General features: G+C 36.9%; 2 protein-coding genes across 3 annotated transcripts in view; both read left to right on the top strand.

Moving 5' to 3' along the window:
* The first annotated feature begins 6,794 nt into the window (after positions 1-6,794).
* LOC123874965 (high affinity copper uptake protein 1-like) lies at positions 6,795-25,763 on the top strand. Its single transcript, XM_045920565.1, has 4 exons — positions 6,795-7,010; positions 21,245-21,340; positions 21,913-22,148; positions 23,696-25,763. Exons 2-4 carry the CDS (start codon positions 21,248-21,250, stop codon positions 23,895-23,897), a joined length of 531 nt encoding a protein of 176 aa, XP_045776521.1. The 5' UTR covers positions 6,795-7,010; positions 21,245-21,247; the 3' UTR covers positions 23,898-25,763.
* A 1,349-nt stretch (positions 25,764-27,112) lies between these two features.
* The window catches only part of LOC123874935 (serine/threonine-protein kinase D1), a 62,853-nt gene continuing 62,589 nt past the window's right edge, over positions 27,113-27,376 (top strand). For both annotated transcript variants that reach the window (XM_045920509.1, XM_045920508.1), the window contains exon 1: positions 27,113-27,371. The gene's annotated coding sequence lies outside the window, so the exon portion shown is untranslated. The remainder of the gene's footprint in view (positions 27,372-27,376) is intronic.

Here is a 27,376-nt window from a genome sequence, read left to right as displayed (position 1 = left end):
TCTGACCTCACCATGCCGATATGTTGCCAACTTCTTCCATTTGATCGGCTCCAAAAGCGGGCTGTTCGACTTGTGGACGATCCTAAACTAACCGGCTCGTTGAAAAGCCTGGAGCACCGCACGACGTACCCAAGCTCTCTTTGCGTGTTCTATCGCCTTTACAATGCGGAGTGCTCTGGAGAGTTGTTTGACCTCATTCCACCCTCCCTTTTCTACGGTTGTGGACCACCAAGCAATTTCACCCGCACCACCTGGATGCCTGGTTCACTTCGACCGCCCGCCGTTGTGCGGTGTGCCAGATCCTACATCCCACGCACATGCGAACTGTGGAATCAACTCCCTTCTGCGGTGTTTCCATTAGATTACAACATGGGGTTATTCAAGGGGCGGACCAACAAATTCCTGAAAGGCCGGCAACGCACTGGCGATCCTTCTGGTACTGCAAATGGTCATGGGCGGCGGTAATCACTTAACATCAGGTGACCTGCCTGCTTGTTTGCTCGCTATTTATTAATGTTATAGCCATTGATTTTGAAAGAGCCATAGGGTTATAGCCATTAGGTGCCATATGCCTCCTGCTCGTGGTTTTCTCTACACACTACACAAAACGTCTCCTGCTCGTGTTTTTCTCTACACACTACACAAAACGTCTCACTGCTCGTTTTTTCGTGTTTTCAAAAATATTTACCGTCAAAATGTGTTCGGTCGCTCTCCTAATCGGTAGGGCACCCAATCTACAGAATCGGTGCATGCCCGGGATCGAACCTCCGACCTCTAACATCATGAGGAAACCTGCATGCCTAAGAGTTCTCCGTAATGTTCTTAAACGTGTGTGAAGTCTTCCAATCTTCATTGGGCCAGCGTGGCCGACTATGATCTAAAATTTTCTTATTCTGAGTGGAGACCGGTTCTCAGTAGTGAGCCAGTTATGATTGATCATGGTGATGATGATGACTATCCAAAACAATCCGCTAAATGTTTGCATAATAATAATATATTTATTTATTTACTTTATACTTATATCTACTAATCGTGGATCATTCATTAATTACATAATGATCGCTTTCTAATTAAATTATCTTATCAGAAAGCAATGAATGTTGTAGTGAATTAGTAGGTAATTTATTTTATTTTAATCGATATCCGATAAGTTACAGATCTGAGATCATGCTCATATTCTATCAATCATTAATTGTAATTAAAACAAAATAACCTCTATACTTACTCAAGCAATGCTAATAAAATATAATTTCTGCAATATTTACATGTAGTTTGTACCGACCGACAAGAAATATACGGGCCGTGCCTTCATACCTACTTATAGCTATTCATTATGGTTATAATGTAATCAAACCCCAATGAGATGACATCAGATAATGTAAAGGTCAAAAAGCTCTTTATAAGCTAAAGCTTTATATTCATCTGTCTAAAATCTAGGTCCCTAATGAAAACATTAAAAAAATACACAAGGATATTCGCAATAAGAATAACTTTAATGAAAAAAACAATTTAAGTATTGTTTTAATAATAATTGTGTTAACCTTGTAACAGAGTTATGTATCGCTATGTTGATCGATACAATACCTACAGCTATGTTTTTTCAATATTCAACACACGAAACACTTGCGGTTGGCGAATTGGAACACCTGAGTGGCGGAGAATAATATTATTAACCTAAGTTAGAATACAGAATTTACTATCTTAAATTAAAGGAACTAAATTTAAAAAATATATATACTTAAAATAATAAAAAAACCAAAAATATCATCTAAGTAAACCTCTGTTTCTAATACGAGAAACGGCAGGGAATACATGGCAGAAAAGCCAAAAAAAAAAGAATTAGGTATATGGAGAACCCTGGATGAGGTCTAAGCCCATGGTCAAACTGAACGATAAGAGAAAAAACCGGCCAAGTGTGAGTCAGACTCTCGTACCGAGGGTTCCGTACTCGGGTATTTTTTCGACATTTTGCACGACAAATCAAAAACTATTGTGCATAAAAATAAATAAAAATCTATTTTAAAACGTACAGGTAAAGTCCTTTCATATTATGATACCCCACTTGGTATAGTTATCATACTTGGAAAATTGAAAATACTAGTTAAGTATTTATTCATGAACAATTTTTGACTCCGTGAGACGTGATGACAGGTCCTTGAAGAAGGATCTAGATTCTAGCATCTTCGCCTTATGACTACAGAATAATTAATTAATTAAGAGAAGTGGGGTTTTAAGTGAAATCTCTTAACCTTGCATATAATATTATTATTGTGTGGTATTTATTATTGTGGGTTTATGATAGCTGGTATCTTGTAAGTAGGACGTGATGTGGTGACCACAAACTGATGACACGTTAACATTGACCATCATTTTTAGGGATCCGAACCTCAAAAGGGAAAAAAGAATCCTTAGATACATGATCATTAACTTGCCTGTCTGTTGTGTCTGTCTTAAGACTCAAAAACCTATAGGGTACTTTCCGTTGACCTGGAATCATGAAAGGCAGGTAGCAATATCTCACCGACTTCAAAAAGATATTAGCTCTTGTATACATAATACGTATATGTATTCGGTAATAGATTAAATATTTTTTTTTATTTTTTATTAAATGGATATTGAAGTCGGTTTTTCTTTTTGTTGAAAGTTTTTACTTCACAATTTTAACAAACGCGTGTAATCGCGTAACAAACATGCAAAAAAACCTACAGTCGAATTGAAAACCTCCTTTTTTTTTAAGACGGTTAAAAAGTGTTACTTCTTGTATGATGGTACGGAACCCGTCGAAAGCGCGTCTGACTCGCACTTGACCGGTTTTTATTGTTAGGTATCTATCTTCCTATATTACCTAGGTATATGTTGTGAATTGTGATATAAGGTCACCATGCTAGGTCACCATTACATTTCTGACGATCTTCCATGTACCTACCTACCTCTTGTGTCTTACTATTTAGCAAAGTGAACTCCATGGAACTCTCGGTTTAATTATATCGACGATATGCCAAATATAAGGCTATGGTGACGTAAAATCATAGAAAAATAGGGCTACCATAAGGCTATGGTCTGCATCAAGGCTATACCTGACTGCCCGTGAGTTCGAAGCCTTAGCTACCTACGCCATGTCATGTCTGTTTTGTCATCTGTGCATGCGACATTTATCTAAAGGGTTTCTAATCCGAACCGCTAGAATATGGAACGCCCTTCCGGCATAAGTTTTCCCTTCCACTTTTAATATGGGTACCTTCAAGTCAAGAGTGAATAGGCAACTTCTAGGCAAGCGCGCTCCATCTTAGGCTGCATCATCACTTGCTAGCAGGTCTGATTGCCAAGCGCTAGTCTGTTTAAAAAAAAAGGATCTGATATGAACGTTCCATGTCCTTGCGTTTTATAGTGATGTGCGGATCCTTATCATATCGACATCGAAGCTGTCACGGGTAATTAGCTGCGATAGCTGTGCTGTATAAAGACATCAGTACATTTTACAATTATTCATTAATTGTCGTGTGATCATTCATTACGTTTATTAGGACATACAATAAATAGGTAAGTAGTTATATAAATACGATCTTTTATGGTTATTACGGATATAAATGTGTACCTATAGGAATTTTTGGTACCTGTATTTTTAAGGCACCTTAGAAGCATGTTGAATATTTTAGACATCTCTTTGCAGCGCCAAGTTTATAAAAAATTAAAAATTAATTTTTTACCCGACTGCCGCAAAGCCAAAAGGAAGGGTTATGATTTTAGCAGTCCATGTATGTATGTGCGTATGTTTGTATCCAGATTCTGTGTGTTCCACCGTAGCGCCTAAACTTCTGGGCCGATTTTGATGAATGAGGTGTCAATCGATTCGTCGTAAAGGTCCGGGTGACATAGGCTATATTTTACACGAAAAAAATTGGCCTAACCGATATTACATAAAAAAAGTGGGGGTCTCCAAAATTTTTTATATCGAGTATTAAAAGATAATAGGCAGACGGACTTACGTAGGTACCTATGTATTTACTAGTTGATGCCCGCGACTTCGTCCGAGTGGTTCTTAAAATCCCGCGGGAACTTATATTTTCCGAACTAAAAAGTTGGTTTTTAACTCTATATATGTTGCTCCGTTGCGGCGTGATTGAAGGACAAACCAATAAACCACCAAACAAACACAATTATATGTATATGGTGTATGGTAGCGATCACAGAGTAGTCAAAGTGGGTCCGTCAGCAATGACAGTGATAGTCTACGGATGATAATCGCTTATTTAATTAAAACATAGATAAATCTCAGCCCAATTTAGCTCGATTACTCAACACAAATTACACAGTTACATCACTTCCTTGAGATGTGTCGGCGAATTTGTGCGTTCATTTATCGTTGTCATTTGGCAATATTGGCATGCATAGTGCGTATAGTTCACAACGGCTCGCGGATTGAACTTGCTAGTGATGTGCGATATCTGATTATTTGCAGTTATCGATAGTGCTATTTTACATCACAGTGCTAAAGTTTAAAGTACACTTTTTACGTAAATAAAGATTATGTGATATTATATGATTATAATAGAGACAGGTTGTCCTTTGTACATGTCTTTTTTATGTCTTTGCGCATAGATGATCCGTCGTAAAATATAGTTTGGAACAGAACTTACTAGAGATAATTTAAAACGTAAGAATGTAAATATTGTAATTATAGATATTGGATATAAATAAATCCATATCAATACTTATTACAAATGCGAAACTGCGTCTTCCTGCCTAAGCTAGCTTTTCGGGCCTATCCGTGCAGCTGATTTTTACGTAATTTGGCACAGAGAGAGAGGTTTTATCCCGGAAAATCAGAGAATTCCCACGGGATTTTAAAAAACCGAAACTTACGCAGATGAATCATATAATCACTAGTAATTATTATTATAATAATCAGTCATATTTCTAAATATTCTTCAAAATACTTAACAATTTCCTAAGGCGCAATATACGTTGGAAATGAATTACCAATATTTCTAAAAGATTTTCTCAAAAAGACCAATAAAAAAATCGCCGTCTTTTAAATAATATCTATTCAAAGTTCAAACCTTTTTATATTCAGACTATATATTTTTATTCAGAAAGTAATAATACAGATTTTCACAAATGTTAAAAATACTTAAATATAAAAATTATAAAACAAAAATATCATCCAAATCACTGTAACGAGGCAGGGTGCCCAGAACGCTGGCTGCGTTACCTCGTTAATGGCCAGACTAATATGCTGACCAAGGTAACTGCCAGATTTCCGGTCACCCGTGGACTCCACAAGACGGGATGACAGGTCCTTAAAAAAGGATCTGGCATCCTCGCCCCACGAACCCATGGTCTCCACTCCAAAAGGCACAAATATGAAATCATTTTCTATATTTTCATATTTGCGCCTCTTGGCCCTTTCTGCCTTAGTGGCTGCCGTTCCGGCCGCCACGGAGGTCACCTGTATGTGAGACAGCGCCAGTGTATCAACACACGTGGCATCCCATACAAGCGACCTTCCTTGTTTCCACGGAACCAGAGTCATACCGTCTGGTCTCTTGCCATCGCTACGTGCCAAACCATTTGGTTCTAATACTGCAGGCACTTTAGCTGTGACAAGAGACCTACGAATGACTCCGTTCAGGGAAGCATGACGGGAGAAACGACCGGCACTTTTGGCACATGCAAGGCCATGGTGACCATATACGTCCACTGTCTCGCCACAGTGGCAAAGATGTGGCTGCTGAATCTTAGCGCCAAGCCGAAGACCAACCGCGATGGTAAGCGTAAGGTGGTCTAATAGAGTGCCGATATGTTTTGAAGGGAGAGCTTGAAGCCAGTAGCTTGATTCTCTCGTAGTTCAAACTCATTTTTGAAGCATGAAATATAAGCCAAATGCATCTTTGCATATTTATACAGAATAATAATTTATTATTATTATCGATATGCGATTCTTCGAGTTGAAAGTAAGGCCTAGGTTATACTGGACCAAACGGTATATTTAAATGTACTAAAGTACTTACTTATATTATTTTGACCAACTAGCTGGTCAAATAAGTCCATGATAAAACTCGTTCATCCAGATTTCATTACAATAAAAGAAAGAAGTTGCCCCATTAAATCGATGTTTTGGAGAGGTTAATAAAATTACATCGATAACTATGTAAACGTATTGCAGACCCGACGATAAACCAGTTCATGTCGCTATAAGGGAAAGTTAACTAACCAGTGACAGCGTTTATACAGCATAATATAGCGTTAGATTTTGATAAGTTTTTTATAATATACTTACAATAAGTAAGAATGGACTCTATTTTCGATGACTTTTTAAATAAGTAAAAGTGTAAACGTTTACATTGTTTTGAAAAATAATAACTTACTAAACTTAACACCAAATCGTCAAACTACCAGAATTAGCTTACATGCTGGGGACGGACATAGACTACTTTCTATGTTTATCCCGGTAAATCAAAGATTACTCAAGGGATACTTAAAGGCCTATCGGTTTAACCAATTATTATGTAAGTTACAGCTAGATACGAGTAGCTTGCATCCTGTAGACTGGCACAAGTTATTTTTCATCCCGGAAAAACGATGAGTTTCCGTGGGGTTTTAAAACATCTAAATCCACATGGACGAAGTCTCAGGCATCATCTAGTTCTAAAATAACTTTAGTTTTAACGAATGGGTCTTTTTTATCGTGGCATAGTTATAGCATGTCTCTGGATGCAAGTGTAAAATGTACGTATAGTGACGTAACTCTTATATCGCTGCACCGACCGTAATTTGACACCGCGTTCCTGTCTCTACACCAACATACTATGATATTATACTAGTACTACACTATGGTTCGAAGTTTGAACTAAAAACACTCCCGCGCGCTCAGCCGCTGCCCGTAGACGTTCGCGCCAATTTTTGACTTGTTTTATTTTTAATTTTTGCGAACTTTTTTTCGTGCCAGTGTTGACATAAAAAACTTTTTTGTTTAAAAAAATCGTGGTTGTTGTTACAAGTGAATATCGGTGAGTTTGATAGGAAATTATTTATGGCTACAGTGAATATTTTGTAGGACGATTGTCCTTGTTATTTATAATGGTTTGTTATTATTTTTAAGCGTTGAACCTACTGTAATTTTTACTGTTGATGATTGTTGTAAATTGCAGAACCGCAACTGCTTGTGTTAAGTTGTTATATTGACAAAAAATTACGTTTACAAAAGTACTTACTAACCTAGGCTAAAATTATCAAAAAATATTTTAATAATTTTATAGGTAAAAGTTAGATCTGTGTCACATCCTATTAAATTATCTCTAAAACAAAGGTTATTAAAAATTGCCCAAGAAAAAATATTTTAAGTTTCTGGTTTCTAAACACTATAAATACCTGGATATTTCGAGTTAGGTTATTGTTACCTGGTGACTACCAATAATATAACAATTTTTCCAGCTAATCAACTTAGATAGATTTTACATTTTCTAATAATCTTGTTTTATGCTGTTATTGACTTTTGAATAGCTATTTAAGTACTTTACTATAATTTAAATGACTTATGTTCTTAGGTATTATTTATAATTTTTCACAAAAAAACTGGAAACTGAACTGACTTCAGGTTTACCAGATTTCCTTTTTTGTTAGCGAGTAGGAAATCTTCTTAATATTTATACCCCACGTCCTGGGAAAGATATCGAGTTATATAGGACTTTTATATAAAACCACCCTGGCCACTCTAAGCGCATATTGAGACTTGGCCCTTGGGAGGCTTCGAGATCTACTGTCCTACCTATAGGTAATAGTGTAGTGATACGTAGAACTCTTCCTGAATAAGGACGCCGCGCGCCGCAACTAAGAAAGCCGCGTGGGGTGTACACTGTACACCCACAGGAGAATTTGGCATATCTATCTACCTAGTGATATTTTTCATTAAAACTCTCTTTGCTACCTAATTTTTGTATTTTATAACAATAATCATAAGATAAAATAGTATTCTATTATGTTATAATTTAACATTTATTTAACAAACTCAGTAAAAAATAATACATAGAATAAAAGCAAAATGATAAGAGTAGAGCTTGTGTAAAAACTCATAACCATAATAAAGAGCGGTAGATGGTAAAAACCAAGTAGGTATTTACTTACGTAAATTTGAGTAAGCACATAACATTACAATGGTTGACCTTTATTAGCTCACCGACTGCGGCCACATGTTACGTTACGTGCTGGATTTCCAGTTGCTAGTACCACTAGTCACCTACACATCGTTCAGAAACTGGTCAAGTGTGTGTCGGAATACACATAACGTGGGGTTCCGTATACTTCCGTAGTCATGCTAATGAGAAACTTTTCTGGGTAAACCTCATAGATAGCTCATACATAGAGATAACTGATTGCAAAGTAGTAAAAAAAAAGATAAAAACAAACAAGACATCTTAATGAGGGGTTTCCATCCTGTCCGGTGCGAAACCGCCATTCTAGCCAAGCCTTGTCCAAGCAAGTCCCAAGCCTTGGGACCCAAACGTCTATCGGTTTTTAGGGTTCCGTACCTCAAAAGGAACCCTTATAAAATCACTTCTTTGTCGGTCTGTCTGTCTGTCTGTCGTCTGTCTGTTTTAGTATTTGGATTTCTGTGCCTTCTATGTATAGAGTACCGTGGAGTCAGTACAATTCTTGTCAATCCAAGAGCTAAGAAAAGTAGAGAGGTAACAATTTCACTCTAGAAATAACTATGATTAATCAAGTATTTTATTAAAACTTTAGCCAGTAAAATCAATAATTTATGAAGAAATAATAATGTTTTACGTAACGTAAGTAGGTACTTAGGTAATAAAGTAATGGATACTTGTTGATACAGCAGATCTGGCTCGTGTTGTAAAACGATATTTTGCGCAACACTGATTAAGGGATGATTTATGCTAGACCGTACCGGGTCCGAGCCGCGTGCCACGATCGAGGCACGTCCGACGCGCAGACGATCCACGAATTGCAATTTTGTATGAAGAAACGCAGGTAACACGGACGAGGCTCGGAAGACTCGGACACGGTACGGCCTGATGTGGTCTCATACATTTTCCGATCTGTGTCTCGGACGTGGCACGATCTAGCATAAATCATCCCTTAGGTGATTCAAATCCATCCATCAGCGTCTTTGATAAATCATATTATAAGTAATATGACCAATGCAGTATGTAGAATCAAAATATGTTAGTGCCATAGATTCTTTCGTTGTCTCTGTTACTTGACGAACGCGAATGTTCAAATCAAACGGTCTTTCGCGTTCATAGAAGTTTTTTAAGAATTCATCTCTGCGAGCAGCTGTTTGCAGGGTTGTAACATTGGAGATTAAACAAATTCTTTAAGTCCTCATATTATTATCTCCCATGGGTATCACGCTACAGGGCTATTATTTTTTGGGTACATCTACACATCGGTCCTAACCTGAGCTTGCCGGGATGTTTCGGACATTATCTAACACCTTGTATGAAACAAGTAGATTATGTGCCATTTTATATTGTAGATACATACTATGGGTACATACAATGATTACTTTGGTGTTTTTAACTGTCGATATTTCGTTGCATGTTTTAAAATCGTGCGATTACGTGCATACCTTGAAATTAGTGCTGGTAACTGAATACTGAATAGTTAAATACAACGTACCCATAACTAATTATTACAATTGTTTAATGTATCAAGTGGAAAAGCAAAATACCTATATATTACTTTAAAGTTAAAACAAAACAGCTGAGCATACCAAATTCAACATACCTACTTGCCTACTTATAACGCTCCGTTAATAAAGGGATTAGTTTTGCTAACGGAACATTCACTGCAAACTTCTTTTCTCGTAAGAATTTTGAAAAACTTTGTTTTCTTTAGGTAGTCTATCTTATTGTTGTCTTTGGTTTGTTTTTCTAGTAAACTACAAAAATAAATAATACAAAAAACACACCACACAACAACAATACACAACAATAATACATTATACAAAAAAAATGTATAATGTATTTAAAAAATGTATAATGTATTATACAAAAAAATGTACATGTAGGTGTGCCTTTAGATTTTTAGGGCTCCTGTCTGTCTGTCGTGTCCGTCAAGAAAACCTATAAGGTAACTACTTCCTATTGACCTAAAATCATGAAAGACAGATAGGTAGAGCTTATAGCAGACGTAAGGGGAAAAATGCGGAAACCGTGAACTTGTGGTTACATCACAAAATAAAATTAAAATTTGTTAATCAATAAATAATTTAAGTATTAACTTTCAAAGTAAGATTACTGTACCAAGTAGAGTACCTATTTGAAAGGGCTCTATTTGTACATTTTAAAACAGATTTTTACTTATTTTTATGCATTTTCTTCTGATTTATCGTGAAAAATGTCAAAATTGTACTACGGAACCTTCGGTGCGCAAGTCTGACTCGCACTTTACTATGCTCAGACGAACTAAGTAGTTGCAAACGTTGACAATTGCTGTTTTCTGTAGGCCCTTAGAAACCGACAACATTCATTTATTTCATTTCATTTCATCCAGCATTTTTGCAGCTCGGAATAAGACCTAAACGTATCTGCTCTTAGTTTTTATGATCTCAGTTGAATGGGAAGAACCTAACACATTCGAATACACTAAGCTGGTTTTCCTTATTAGTAGGTACTAGGTACCTACTGGCCCACGAATAAGTTGAGTAATAAGTTTTGTCATACCGGCAATGTACAACTGGTAACTATTCTTTCTACAACAAATGACTTTCATAGCTGTTTCTGTTACCTTTAGCGGTCACCCGATGCGACGCAACAATGGCTTGGATAAAATCTTTACTAAAGGGTCAATACATATTATATGCTTATTATTTTTTTACTTTTTAGATGTTTTTGTGTCGTTAGAGGTTTTTTTATTATAATGTTCTTGTTTATAGCAATTTGGTTAATTTTCTTGAGTTTTTTCTGTTTCTTCTCAACGAATTCGAAGTAGATTCATTCAATCTAGGACCTACCTCTCATAAATTCTTAAACTGTATAGCTAATAATGTTGAGGAACAGGACTCTCTCCGTCACTTACTTCATACAATCGTAGTTCCAATTTTTTTCCAATTTAATTCCAAGTTCCAATTTGAATATTAAGCAACCAAAGTCCATGAAATGTAGACATATTTTAGAAATAATATCTGTGCTTGTGGTGTTTTAGATTTTTCTAAAAATATGTAGTTTTTAAAATTACAGGGGCTCAAAGATTTGTATGTAAATTTTTAAGACCGCGTAACTTTGAAACCGAATATTTTAACAAAAATCTGGAAAACATCAGGCAATACATATTAGTTTCTAGAATATGCCTGCAAAATTTCATGGATTTTGGTTGCTTAATATTCAAATGAAATTGAAACTACGTTTGTATGGAGCGAGTGACGGAGAGACCCCTCTTAATCTGGAGATCTTGTATAAGGAAGTAGTGAACTCTAGCCTGCCGTGTATAACATAAGACGGCAGATAATATGAGACGATAATGGCGAATATCCGTTACACTGCAAATCCAGTCCTCTGAGGACGGGCTCTCCTCTCGGCCCCTTGTCTGGGACTTCATTGTTTTCAATTACATCAAATGACCCGATCACCGTTGGCCGACAGCGTTGTATAATATTTCGAATATGGCTGGTCTTCTGTGATATAACTTTGATACAGGGTTGCCTACTGTATCTACTTCTTTCTCTGTGCGTGCGTCCCTTTCCACTAATTACATATTTAATGGTAGTAGGCAAGTAGTTTTCTTGGGATAATAATGTGGTCGATTCCCAGATCCTTCTGCATACATCTTGACTTTTAAGAGAAGCGAACGACTCCTAGGTTACCTACGTGTCCGTCCGTAAACTGGCAGACCTTGACGATACCTTTTGGTACGAATTTGGGTTTTAGTGTAAGCCCGTCCATAACAATAGCAATCACAACCTTAAGAGCTTAAGACCCAATAGTTATGGTATGGCTCCACTATCGGCATTCGGCAAATAATTCGAGTTCGGGCGATCCACTGGCCGCACAGTACCAGAGGAACCGTGAATGTGTTGCCGGCCTTTCAGGAATTTGTCGGTCCGCTCCATAAATAACCCCGTGTTGTAAGCTAATGGAAACACCGCAGAAGGAAGTTGATTCCACAGTTTGCATATGCGTGGAAAAAAGGATCTGGGCCAGATCGCGGGAGCTCACCCACGCCACTTGCCAGATCATCTGGCAAGTGGCGAGGGTGAGCTCCCGCGAGATTTTAAAAAATCTATATTCGCCCCAACTATTCGTAGTGTCAATGAGCGGAACGACACGATTGCCGCCGGCCACACGATTCGCGATATCCCGAAGCATTTGCCGAATCCTGGTAGTGGAGTCGAACCGTTAAAAACATTAAACAGGGTTCGGGTTAGGTTAGCTAGGACTTGGCCGATGCAGAACCGGTTCGCAAATCTAGTTTCAGAGTTCAAACTGCGAGCTGCATGCACCGATTTCCTTGTCTCGTTGTGCGAAATACAATAGCGCCTATGAATGCTTCTAGCACGTTATATCGTGATGTTTACTTTTATAGAATGTTACTGTTATACAATCCCATAATTTGCATAATGTTGTTGGATAACAGTTTGAAGCTATTTTGGTAGGTGTTGATTCTTTAACAAAGCGACGACTTCTAGTATATTTAGTTTACGACTTCGAGTTTTTTCTCCCAAGGTTTATCGTCTAAATTAATAACTATGGATAAATAGGTAGCTACAGTACCGAAATATACATGAACAACTGTACAGTATTTGTATCCAACTTTTTAATGTCAAATGTTTTCGAACAGTGAGCACTGAACATGTTTACCTCAGATTACCGAGGATGTTTACAGAATCATCGATTAGATATTAATACCTACCTATCTATTTGCTTTTGAAATAGGTATGGTTCCACAAGAATTATTTTTAGTTAACATTACGAAGAAAAACACACTTACGAGTTAGGAATATAATATTATCTAAGTCGAAGCTTTTCTAAAATTAAGTAAGTAATTAGGTAACCTAGTAGTTATTTTATTTATGAACTACCTAGTTGACCCGCCACGGCTTCGCACGGGGAGCCTATTGCATTCGATTGAAAAATTTAGAGCGTAAGGTACCTACCAATTTTTTTTTTACCGAAATCAAACCTGTTACTAATAGGGAAAAATGAATATATGTATTGTACGATATGCCAATTATTATAGTTAAGAGTCTAGTTTTTATTAAGCTTTTTAAGCTTTTTTTGATGCTAGTAACCCGTAAATCAAAAAGTAGCAGGTGGCAACCCTATTAGACACGTTTCAGTTGTCGGCTGTTTAGTAAAAAAATATTCCGAATGCAAGTAAAAGCACATGAATAAAGATTGCGGTACAACGTCGCGAATTACAATACTTATTTATAATTTCCATGTTTAAATGAAAAGTCACGGTTCCTCGATCACTTAGTACGCGACAGGTTGAGATGGCAATCGGGGTATGAGGCGGGGGGACGCTCCGCACACCCGCACGTCCCCCGCACGTCACCCGCGCTCACCCGCAGCGGGTAAGCGCGGAAGCTGTGCGGGTGTGCGGGCGTCCCCACTCCGTTTGCCATCTCAACCTGTCGTATAGGTGTGTGTTAAGCATCGATGTACACATAGGTATAGGGTCTAGGTAGGTATGAGGTGCACAAGTAGGTAATTGATTTTTATCACTTAGGGCGATGTAAAACATTTCAGGCTGCAATAACTTTAACTAAACGCCTGTTAGGTGTTATCGGTTACTGCCACCTGTTTCCACGTATGCTGATAATAATTTATAACTATATACCATAAATTAATGTAGCACGTAGTACCTACTATAAATGTATATATTATTGATGATTATTATCACTCAATTCAAAGTAATTATTTAAAAAAAAAATGACATATCGGTTACAAATAGTAGGTAATAAATTAATCACACAACTGAAATCACTGAATGAAGATATCTTATGTTTTATCCCAATAATGAGTTCCACAGGATTCTTAAAAACCCATATCCACGCCGATGAAACTTTTTACTTTATTCTGTTTTATTTAATACAAGCCATAAAAAACTAATACTCTCCAAAAAATAGTGTACCTACAGATGCACTAATAATTATATAATGGACGTGTCAAAAACGAAAATTTTAGAAAACAGAACTAAGAAGAATTTAAGAAATCGTGGGCATCAACTAGTAAGTTCATATTTATCTTCTCTGTTATCAAAATATAATATTATGTAAGCACCTATACCTATCTCAGTTTAAGTTTGAATTGTGGTAACTGATAACAGTCTTAATATTTCGAATATCAATATTTCGAATCCGACCGTCAGTTTACTTATCCATAGGTACTTACTCATTGATCAATGATTTAGTAAATAGTGTCATACTCGTAACTCGGCCTTCGGTGTCGGAATACGAAACTGACTGTAGGGCGATTGGCTTGCAACATCTTGCTGCCCAAAAACTCATCTAGTTTAAGAAATTAAGAGGGCTCTCTCCGTCACTCGTTTCATACAATCGTAGTTCCAATTTCATTTGAATATTAAGCAACCAAAGTCCATGAAATTTTGCAGACATATTCTAGAAACTAATATCTATGTCTGTGGTTTTCCAGATTTCTGTTAAAATATTCGGTTTCAAAGTTACGCGGTCTTAAAAATTTTCATACAAATCTTTGAGGCCCTGTAATAAAACTACATATTTTTAGAAAAATCTAAAACACCACGGACACAGATATTAGTTTCTAGAATATGTCTGCAAAATTTCATGGACTTTGGTTGCTTAATATTCAAATGAAATTGGAACTACGATTGTATGAAACGAGTGACGGAGAGAGCCCTGTTAAAAAAGTCCGGGAAAAAAGAGTCGGACCCTTTGTGATGTAACTAATCAACTGTCCAAAAAAGTTTGGGTTTGTTTTATTTTATGCTTAACAGATTAAAGTGCTAGAAATATTCAAATCAAACACATTATTCATTATATATACTCACGGGCTACTTTTTCCAAGCTTTGAAACTCCAGAACTCCGGAGTTGAAACGTTGAGCAATCAAAACACAATTCCGGATTTGAAAAATGGTCCAAGTTTAAATCCCTAGTAAGTAGTAACCACAAAACGATTTTTCCCATTACTGGAGACATTGCTATCCGCCCATGATTCAACGGGGAAGTTTACAGGTCTTGACAGACAAACATACAGACAATAAAATGGCCCTATTAGGGTTCCTTTTTTCTTTGAAGATACGGAACCCTAAAAACTGTGTGTGTTTCTTTCTAATTAAGTAAAATTATGGTAAAATGTAATTAAAAATTACCAGTTTTACAGGTTAAATAGATAACGGCTTTTAAAAAATATGTATTTATTTATTTTTGAACGGTAACTGATTCCTATAGTGCGCGACAGGTTGAGATGGCAATCGGGGTATGAGGCGGGGGACCGTCTCGACCCGTAGCGAGTTTATTTTTTTATGTTATGGTCATACAACTCAGCCACATTATTTGGCTATGAATAAAACAAAAGGACAAAGACAACAAAGCGTGAAAATTAGGTAAGTATACTTAAGCAGGTATTTTATCACATTAATTGTTTTAGTGATTCAACATGAATGCCTTTGCACTTGTTTAAAATAAAAGTTCCATTATCCTTTCAGGTATTGAAAGCATATCTTTATAAAGTGGGTTTATTGGTCCCATTTAGAATTTTATCAAACAAGTATCTTGTTATTCTTTTGCCACCTGTATAGAAATGCGTGAAAATTAGTCACAATTATGTAAATACAAGTGTTTCCAGTAATACGTGGCAGATAGATGGCCTCATCGACAAAATGTTTTAAACGTTTCAGAAGTTTGAAGAATGTTTCAGTAAATGTGAATAAATTATATCGGTGAATGTGAACGCTTTTGTTTTGATGGACACGACTAAAACTTTCAATATACCACAATTAGTAAGACGAATAAGTAAAAATAAGTAGGTAGCTCGCTATTAAAATAATATTTATAAAAGGAAATTTAGTCAATAGAATCCAGGAAGTCAGGTCATAGAGTAGTAAAACTAGCAATCTTCCAGGTACGATGGTCTATAATAATTGTTTATCCACAGACACCGCAATGAGCGGATATGAGTACCAAACATCCTCAAAACGGCACCTCGGATGTCACTTCGTAAACATTTTGCTTCGACACTTGCCAATTTTCAACATGTCCAAAAAGTCTAAAGAAATTAATTTAAGCGGAACGTCTTTTAACCAGATTTGCGCACAGTAACATGTATTCAAAACACATTCAAATTTCAAAGTCTTATCATGACACTTTTCAAAACTTACACCGGAGTTACATAGCTCTGCCTTGGAGATCTGAAATGATCACGTTTTATCGTTAGTGCCATTAATTTTGGAAGCGCCACACTAAGGATGTACAAATATATGGACGGATGCAAAGCTTTGTCGCTAATCTTACGTTTAGAAATCCACGTACAACGTACGTACGTTCTATGTACGTATCACGTACGTAGAATATATACGTACGTATATAATATATCCATCCATGGTTTACACTTAAAACTAGCAGGAGGTATTTAAAAATCCCATGGCAATGGACGACAATCACGACGATCCGTTTCTCCGTTGCGACGTGATTGAAGGACAAATGAAAACAGCTTTCGCATTAACGTTAACTTTGAAAGTTTTTACTTAAGTCTCAAAGACTGACTGTATAATAATCTCTATTTCAGGAAATATTGATACTGTACCAGATTAGGTCAATTGTCAGACATACCTACATAAATAACAAAAGATTGAGAGAATAGCAAAAATAAGCCAAAAAGGATGCCGATCAATGAACAACTTTGTACAATCAATAAGTAATAATAATACATAACAGTACAAATCATATAAATCAGATTAGGGGATCTGTCTGATATGATATGACCTTGTAAAGCCAACATATAAGATTAGCACGAGATTGACTTATACTGTCAACTATCTTGCCTTTTAAAAATAATTTCATTATTTCTAATTGCGTAATTTCGGAACCAATTTTATTAAATTACACTCCGGACGTATTTGGGTCAATTTTGAGACCTTGAAGTTGTTATGCTGCAACAGTTAATAAAAAACAGTACAATTTAAAGTTCAGGCAAAATAAATGTCTTCACGATTCGTTCAAAAAACTTCTGAGGTGAACGCTCTGAGTGAAATCTGTGTAAAAACAATTTGTGTATACTTAGAGGACATTCTTGTAAACGAAAGAAAGATTGATACGATAAAATCTCGGAGATGCTAGTTTCCCGGTTATTAAGAAAACGGAAAAACGGATCTAAACGGATTTTTTTTGGCAACTACTCCACATTTTCACATCGCTGTAGCTAATTCACAGTAGGTACCTACTTAAAACTCAAATTAAACTAAATTCATTGTTTTAATTAAAAATTCATAAATATAATACGAGTAACATTGCAGTTATTTTATATTTTTTTCCTTCAAATTAGTATAAGTATACTAATTTGAAGGAAAAAAATAATCAAAAAAAAATGTTTACCTGCATTAATATTAAGAAGAAAATACAAAGAAAAAAATAGGAAAAAATATGTTAAAAATTAAAAAAAGGCTAGAATAAATAACATTGCTTTCTTTGTCGTAGAAAATTAAAGGCCAGATCAATCAATTTTAAACTAGGCATCAAAATATGGTGAATTCGATTTGGCTCCTAGTCTCCCACCCATCGTTCGACGTAGTCTGAACGACTTCGCTACGGATGCACGCCATTGTCTCATTGTATGCAATTAGCCTGGACGAAAAATAACCGATGGACCACCAGGCACCCACTGAATCACACAACATCTTCCTTCAAGAAAAACCTCCTCAACGCCCAGCTTTCTAAGTTTCTAGGCCCAAGCTCTAGCCCTTGGACCTAGAAAGTCAAAATTCTGCAAAAAAAAATCCTATAGACAAGGAATAAGGATATTTCGAAATTTCTATGGGAGTTAAGCCGCAGGCGATCGCTAATACTGCACATATAAAATTAAGCACTCTTTTCACTAATCTCTTTAAAGTATTTAAACCGTGACCATTTAATCTAATCTTAGGGAAACTAGTTATAACATGGGGCACCATCCCAGAGCTCCAGAGGTTTGATGGTGCCTTGAAATGCCAAAACACTATGTACCTATTTTTCATAAGTAACAAGCGAAAAATCGTAGGTCTATGTAAGTAACTGTGTTTTGGCATTTCATTTTCATTTCCTGCATGGCCTAAGACTTTCCTGACCATCACCCATTACCGTTTCCATAGCTCACTAAATGACTTTGAATTTATGGATCAGGACTCAGTTAACTCTATTATATCGTACATACTCCTATTAATTGATATGGATTGTAAAACAATTCAATAAGCGATGCGTCGATACTATGGTCGCTACATCGCGGACGTGCCTTCCTGTCTGCGTGTGACTGCATGTGGCTGCAAGTGTTACGTGTAGTGCATCCTTGACATTGCGATGTGTGTTTGACCCGGGACACGCAAATATATTTTGATAGCAAGCTGTCTGTAACGAAGAGCTTTTGCCTTGTTTCTAAGGCGCCACTCAAATTGAGGTCATTACAAACACATTTAGGTATTTCTACTTTATCAAATTTTTCCGATTTTTTACCTAATTATTTTCGGATACAAGTTAGCTTTTGACTGCAATTCCTTTGGTGGAAAGTGATGATGTAGTCTAAAATGGAAGCGGGCTAAAGTAGAATGCAGTTTTTATTAAACCCATACTTCTTTGGTTTCTACACGGCATCGTACCGCTCAATCGGTTGGCAGCAAGTCTTTGCCGGTAGGGTGGATCCCCGGAATGAAATCCCCTTATGAAAATGAAAAATTTCTTAATAAGATCTATCCATTATTTGTAAAGTTTTACTACCTGTGTATTAAACCCGTAGCTTCTCACTATACGGTCACGTTAGTTATTTTTGCTATTCACTACATTTTAGCGATCTTGTTATGATCGCGTATAGCTATTTCTGTTCATAGGTAGATACAGTAGGTACCTATGCTAATTCTAAGTATGTTGCTCTTATGATCAACAATAACAGAATAGTGAACATTCACTTTCAACAATTTTTTCTCAAGTACAATCAAGTGCTGATCCGGTTCACCTTGAGCATTGCAGAGATGCGTAACTACCGGTTACCGAACGGTAGGTAGAGGTAGGTAGATACCATCACCTATCAGAGTTACGTTTTTTCTAGAGTAACATTATGCCTCAAAGTCAAAGTCAAAAGTCAAAATCATTTATTCAAAATAGGTACTATTTGTACACCTTTTGTTTGTCCGATTTGTTAGGTTTGAAAGATGATATAGTGGTGATAATAAATAATTAATTACGTAGCTACCTCGCAAAATGGACATGGATGGTGCACCTACAAATTGACCAGTTGGGCTTTTTGTGATTCGCTATTTTTATCACATGACGCAATTCTTGCTGCAACAAGCAGTGACAGCCTAGTGGTTAAGGCGTCGGCATCTTAATCCGGGAATCCGGGGTTCTATCGCGCAGCTCTGATTTTCGGAATTATGTCCGTTTTAAGCAATTAACTTGCTTTAACGGTGAAGGAAAACATCGTGAGGGAATTGCGTGTCTAAGATTTCTCCATAACGTTCTCAAAGGAGGGTGAAGTCTGCCAAGTGCTAATCCGCACTTGACCAGAGTAATCATCGGTGTAAGGGTAGTATACTAAATCCATTCTCATTCCGAGACGCAATAAGTTTAGGTCATAGAGGTAGAAAAGTAGTGCCCAGGTTGAAATAACTCATGGCTCAATTTTCATCGTGACAGTCGGTAAACAGGCAACCCAAGCAAACCTAACTAACTACCTAATGCCTGTGTTCCGAGTTCCTACATATTTTCTGACAATAATTGTTTCCTCTTAACTAATACCTAAGTACAATTTAGATAAGTATAGGATTTCGCAAGTAAATCTAGGAAATCCCGCGCTGTGCAACTGCTGGCGCATTGACAGATGCGTTGCGCAAGCGCACTGCGCAGTGAAAGCAGCGCAACCGCGCCGGAATTTACTCTAAGATATCTCTTAAACCACACAAACACGGTCTCTTTTACTTTGTACATACTAACAGTCAAATCTTGTTAACTAAACGTTAAAAAAATTGTTTGTTTTTGATTTGACATTTCCAATAGGACTTTAATTACCATAGATTATAATATTAGGTAGGTATGCAAAGTTGATACATATTACATTGTCATTATCGATATTGGATAGAATCAGGCGTTACTTTGCGGAAGTTCATGTTTAGCAAGAAACAGTTAAAAATTATTTTGCTATAATCCGCCAACAGGATAAATCTGTATGGTCAAACATGCAGTTACAAGCTAAGCACCGCTTACCTTCCCAACCAAGCAATAAAGCCAAGTTCCCAAGCAAGCACTGCCACCACCATTCACATGCAACACCACACAAGACTTTTCCACTACTCTCGACGTACGTTTCGCCCCGACACCGGAGCATCCTCAGGAGATTTTGACTTTACTTGACAATACAGCATTGTAAAGTCAAAATCTCCTGAGGATGCTCCGGTGTCGGGGCGAAACGTACGTCGAGAGTAGTGGAAAAGTCTTGTGTGGTGTTGCATGTGAATGGTGGTGGCAGTGCTTGCTTGGGAACTTGGCTTTATTGCTTGGTTGGGAAGGTAAGCGGTGCTTAGCTTGTAACTGCATGTTTGACCATACAGATTTATCCTGTTGGCGGATTATAGCAAAATAATTTTTAACTGTTTCTTATTGTCATTATCATCAACCCATCGCCGGCTCACTACGGAGCACTCCTGTCAGAATGAGGATGGTTTGGACATAGTCCACCACGCACGCCAAGTGCGGATTAGCAGACGTCACACACCTTTGTTGAGAACATAATGGAGAACTTTCAAGCAAGGTTTCCTCACGATGTTTTCTTCCGTCGTTAAAGCAAAAACCACAACAAGTAAGATTTAAGGATTGGTCCAATTCTTAATCTAAGCACAACATATTATTAAGTATGACATAACTCCGAAAAGTTAGAGGTGCCTGCCCGGGACCGAACCCCGCAATCCTTGCTTAGGAGGCCGACACCTTCCACGCTATCACCACTTTATATTAAAAGAACATAATACAAAAATAATATTTTTTATAATTAGATGGTAGGTATGATGATAACAATTTACGTCGAGTTATTAGGTCTACCATATAATTTGTGTGTTTTTCAGAAAATGAACCACAACGACATGATGGCGGCGCACGACCACGCCGACCACGACCACGGCGACCACGGCGACAGCTGCGGACACGGACACGCCATGGTGGTCAGTTACCTTTCATATCAATGCCCATGCTCCATAGAGCTTAACTGCGCAGGATAGCTCCTGCCTGTGCAGTAAAACTTCTGTTGAGTATTTCTAATTCCATATTTGGTTTTGGGTCAACGCTCTACCAAAATTTCAGCTTTTTAACTCATTTAGCCTACGAGCTAGAGACCTGTGACACGCGGACAGACAGACAGATAGCAGAGTGACATTAATAGGGCTCCATTTTCACCCATTGGGTACGGAACCCTAAAAACGCATTCATAGACCACGTAACTGAAAATATCAGTAAGTAGTTCCAGTACACAGTACGCAGCTACTGTGGGAAACTCTATGCGTTTGCAACCGTGGTCAGTTTGCGGTGACTGATAACGTTGTTATCTGCCTGTTACACGCCGTACGACAACCACTCTACTGATACTAATTAGCTATACTTACTAACCCTATTATTTTCTATTTATTCATGTAAGTGCTATAGAAAATGAAAGTTCAGCACTTAAACTGGGTTATCACTTATCAGACTTGTGAAATAAGAGCAACTCATTTCTCAACTAGATATTCCCTGATTCCAGTTCCACGCAGGCGTACAGCAGGAGATCCTCTTCAGAGGCTGGGAGACCACCAATGCCCTGGAGCTGTTCGGTTCAGCGGTGGCCATCTTCCTCGCCAGCGTGCTGTATGAAGGCTTCAAGTACTACCGGGAGGCGTTACATGCTAACGCCGTGGCCCCTACTGCCGACTCGCAGGTCAACATTGCCAAGAACGAGTGTGGGGCCCGAGGGACCTGTTCTGGCCCTGCTGTTGTTAAGTAAGTCTTGATTTTAAACACGACGTATTTTATTGAAATTGAGGAGGAATAGAAAGGCAGCTGTTAGGGAGGAGAGCAGACGAATGTAAGCCACAGCTGAATGACGACCACGAGCTAAGACTGTGGCAATGCCCAACAACAGCATAACCATTAGTATTATTTGGATTTCTGTGAGCATAACTATCGCGATATCAACGCGGTAAACTGAATGGCCATACTTGAACGGTTAACGTCTAATGCCAAAATCATGTTACGCCAAAGGCATTGTGAATGCTGTTGTATGTGGCCGGGACGTAAGAAGAGAGACCGTAAATATCTATCTATGAGGTAACTATAGGCTGATTCATTATAAAAAGTTCTAGGATAGATACTGTGGTAATAATTTAATAAGAAACAGACAGTTTTCCTTAATAATATACTTACGAGGATAACTCATTAGGTAGGTATTTACAATTTACATACTTAAGTATAATAATGTATTACTATCTATGGGTATAACATAGGCAGGTACACGCCAAATGATTAGGATATAATGTAGGTAAGTAATAAATACTGAATCACTTATATTCCTAGTCACCTATCTGGGTTTTTATCAGGGAAAGTTGTAAAGTCGTATATAGGGTAGGTTGTAAGTTGTAACCATAAAAATCCTAATAACAAGTAACTGTAAGGTACGTAGTTTAATTTGGTTATAAAAAAATAGTCCACAACAAACCATCGAGAAAAAATACCCGATGTTGGTTTTCCCAAATACGCCATAAAAGATTGATTCATTTTATGATTTCAAAATTACAGTCCTACGTGACCTGTATGTTTTAATTTTTTATGCTAAAGTTCTTTTCTCAGAGATTCCATTGTTTCTTGTCGGTGATCTCCGTTTCTCTGGCACTGACCACTCTTTATTCAATCTGTTGTAAGTTAGGTTTATCAGGAGAAACCTGATAGAGTCATCTTAATAATATGTTCCTACTCAATATGCATGTTATATTAAATTATAATACTATATCTATTTTCCTTTTTAGAGATCCGCACCTCAAAAGGAACAAGTGTAAATTAAAAATTTATAACACCCCCGACAAGTGAAGGTTACAATAACTAGAAAAGAGCTGATAACTTTCAGACAGCTGGACCGATTTTCTTGGATTATAGCTAAGAACACTCTCGATCAAGCCACCTTTCAAACAAAAAAAAACTAAATTAAAATCGGTTCATCAATTTAGGAGCTACGATGCCACAGACAGATACACAGATACACACGTCAAACTTATAACACCCCTCTTTTTGGGTCGGGGGTTAAAAAAGGAACCCTTAAAGGATAACTTCATTGTCTGTCTGTCGGTCTGAGGTACTCTTTCTGTCCGTCTGTCGTGTCTGTCAAGAAAACCTATAGAGTACTACTGCCCCTTGACTTAGAATCATGAAAGGCAAGGAGTTGTAGGCCTTATAGCGCAAGAAGTAAGGGAAAAAATCGGAAAACCGTGAATTTGTGTTTACAATATCCGTACTCTGTAACTCTGGTATGAACATATTTTGTCGTCAATTCGCAGGTACTCGATGTTCTCGTCAGCACACTTCGTGCAAACCTGCCTGCACGTGATCCAGTCCACGGTGTCGTACGTGCTGATGCTGGTGTTCATGACGTACAACGTGTGGCTGTGCCTGGCGCTGGTGCTGGGGCTGGGCGTGGGCTACTTCTGCTTCGGCTGGAAGAAGAGCAGCGTGGTCGACGCCAACGAGCACTGCCAGTGACGGACTTACTACTACTTCATTGTTAACATAATATCACATTGTAAGGATGGTATGTTATTACCTGCCAGAAGTTCCGAAAGGCGTCGGGCTACTGTGCCTCCTTATACTGTGATAATAATGTTATGTTCGCGTGCTTGATGTGTTGGTGCGTTAGATGGGACTTGCAGCGTTCGTTTTGATATAAAGACTTTATTGTAAACTCGCAATGTGCAGTTCTTTACGATTTTTCCCGCAGAAACCCATGACAAGGAAATTATAGGAAGCCGTTCATGCGTTTTTTTTCGCGAGTGCATGCGGTTTCATACAATTTCTGCGACTTTCTGCTTTTTACAACTTCAATTACAGAATTCTGGGGGGAAAATCGGGGAAAACCCTAAAACTAAGCGCGCACTGCGATTCGATTTTACTATTTCGCAGGGTATTGAATGCACTCAAGTAGGATAGAGTAAAGTTGCCAGAAACTAAAATAAAAAAGCAGGACTCGGCGCAATATTACACCGAACATTTTGCCCTAAAAGACGCGCGCTATCTGTATTAATCGTGACTAGCAAGAAATAAGTTTGTAACTGACTGAAAAATACATTCCTTGTGTCAATCTTGTTTTCATAAAAAGAGTAAGGGCAAGTTGCAAAAATTGACCGCGCGATTTTTCCTCGCGCACTTGTGACATGGTAATTGTTTGTTTCATACAATATGGAAATTGTATGAAATTTCATACAGTTTCCATATTTAAGAATGCTACAGAAAAATCGCGTGGTGTATGATTACTTCTAGGGAATAAAATCAACTACTTACCCGATAAGAAAACGCGCAAACTCAGCAATATTTTTTATTTAAGGACTTGCGTAGTACAAAAGGACAATGCATTGCCATGTATATACTTAGTACAGTACCAATTATTCAAAAACTATTGTTTTACATTCACATTTTACGTTCAATTTATGTTTTACGTTCAAGCGTCAAGACATTTTTTAACTAACGTAAGTAAGAAGTATACAAATCCTAGACCTTTGACGAGTTTAAAAGTATTAAAGTCATAGTAAAACAATTCCTCTCATTTATTATTAATAATGACTTAAAATGATCCACGAAACTAGCTATTTTTCTATACTTTTAATCATTTTAATAAAATAAAGTGATCAAAAGTTTTATTATTGCCATCTATTGGTGAAAAGCTGTAGTATTTAAACATCGCAACTTATTGCTTGCCAAGTACGTCTTCAGCTAGTTATTCTACCCGTTAATAGATGGCGCTACAGCTTCACCCATTTTTAATTATTTTGTCGACACGCGTTTCCATGATTTTTCCATAAAATATTATTTTTTATATGTAACATTTCTAGCTAATTAAATTAAGTTATTTATCTGTAATCATTTATATGATAAAACACAAAAAAACGTATCAACTTTACGTACAGTCCGACAAAGCTCTTTTGGCACTTGAGGGAGGGCGCAGTTGTCGCTTTATGCCGACACAGCGAACTATCAACAAGCACAACAAGTGGACTTCTTTATATGGCGGCTTTAGTTCCGATTTTGGCCACGCGCCAAAAGAGCCTTGTCGAACTATACATATATATATATTATGTTGTACATACCTACTTACATATTACTTAAATGTCTATTTTCCATCTATTTTCCTTCTTTACTGTTTTTTAAAAGCATCAAATATTATTAGTAATTAATAATAGGTTTAAACCTTCATAACTATTTCTCGCTCTAAGAAACTTGTGATATTAAAGTTTGATTAACTGTATAAGATATTGAAATGTTTGGTATTTTTATATAATAATAAAATTATTATTATTTTGTATTGCGTAATATAAGTACCTACCCATGTAGAAGTAATAAAAGTGATAATTATTTCATTGTTGTATTTTTCATTTCTATCTTATCAAAATTGGCTCAGGGAAATATTTTATATTGAGAACGCACGACCGTGTTTTGAAGCAATCTCGTAGGTGTCGTTTTACCTAAAGGTGCGTTAACACCGCGTTACTCGCCAGTTGTTAGTAGTTAGTATCTTTGTAATTAGGTCTGCAGTCTATACGCTAGTAATGCGCATACGCATGCATCGCACAGATAAGCGCACGGTCTAAGAAGAAAGAAAGAAAAAGACAGAACAGAGGTTCTGAATTTGAATTGTTTGAAGTTAAACTTGAAAAGAGCTAGGGCTGAGTTACTTGCTGGTTGGTGTTGGTAGGGCATTAATTCGAATCAGTGGTAGATTCAGTTGAAAAAGTCAAAAGCACTAAAAAAACCGGCCAAGTGCGAGTCAGACTCACGCGCCGAGGGTTCCGTAAAAATACCCGATTTTCTTCGACATTAGGTATGCACGATATAAATCAAAAACTATCATGCATAAAAATAAATAAAATCTGTTTTAGAATGTAGTGAAGCCCTATCATATATATGATACCTTTGAAAATTGAAAATACTAATTATTTGTTCATGAACACATTTTAATTTTTTTTGTGATGTTACCACAAATTCAGTTTTCAGATTTTTTCCTTAACTTGCTACCTAACCTAACCTAACCTACCTACCTAATTGCTTGCCGCAACGCAACGGAAAGTACTCTATAGGTTTTCTCGACAGACGGACAGACAGACAGACAGCAAAATGATCCTATGAGGGTTCCGTTTTTCCTTTTGAGGTACCTACGGAACCCTAAAATCTTACCCATTCTACAATTCTATTTTATTCTACAATTTCTATTTTATTCTATTCTATACATGTTGTAAGTCGATGGCGATGCAACAAACAACAGCTGATACTTAGCTAGTTGGTGTCCGACACAGAACATCTAAAACTATGGAAAATCAGAAAATCTACAGAAAATCTAAAAATATGGAAAAGACATAAAAATGAAGTTATTAAAATAACTAACTACATTTTAGATTTTTTTTTTTTAATTTCTTTCTCTTTTAATTACTTTTTTTTAATTTTATATAACTACATACCTACATTATGTGTATTTAGTATTTACTTTATTTTATTACCCCTTCCACTTTCTTTAATTTTTATTATCTCCTCACCCTAAGGTTGCCTGGAAGAGATCGCTATATTAGCGATAAGGCCGCCTTTTGTACAGGAATCCATTTTGTTATAATTTCATATATTTATAATTTTATCATGGTGTACAATAAAGAATATTTTACTTTTACTTTGTTTTATGTTAAAAACTTTTTAGAGATATATTACGTCAAAAATAATTATAACTAATAGTGATTCCTGAACGACTTTCTCACCTTACGACTCACGTCATCTGTCATGACAAATGTCAATGGAGTGAAATGTGACGGGTGGTTCGTCTTTATCCTAAAATTTTACTTGTTGATTTTATTACTTAAATCTAATGACGAATAAGTGAAAATTTGCCAAACAAGTGCTCAGTGAACTATGCGTTAGTCTTGTGAGTGAATACTGTGTGGTTTTCCCTTCGCCTCCGAAATCCGAGCTGTGATAGCAAAGGTAAC

This window comes from Maniola jurtina, chromosome 19 (genome assembly GCF_905333055.1).
Source record: "Maniola jurtina chromosome 19, ilManJurt1.1, whole genome shotgun sequence".
NCBI classification, from domain to species: domain Eukaryota; kingdom Metazoa; phylum Arthropoda; class Insecta; order Lepidoptera; family Nymphalidae; genus Maniola; species Maniola jurtina.
This window is presented reverse-complemented; position numbering and strand designations above follow the sequence as displayed.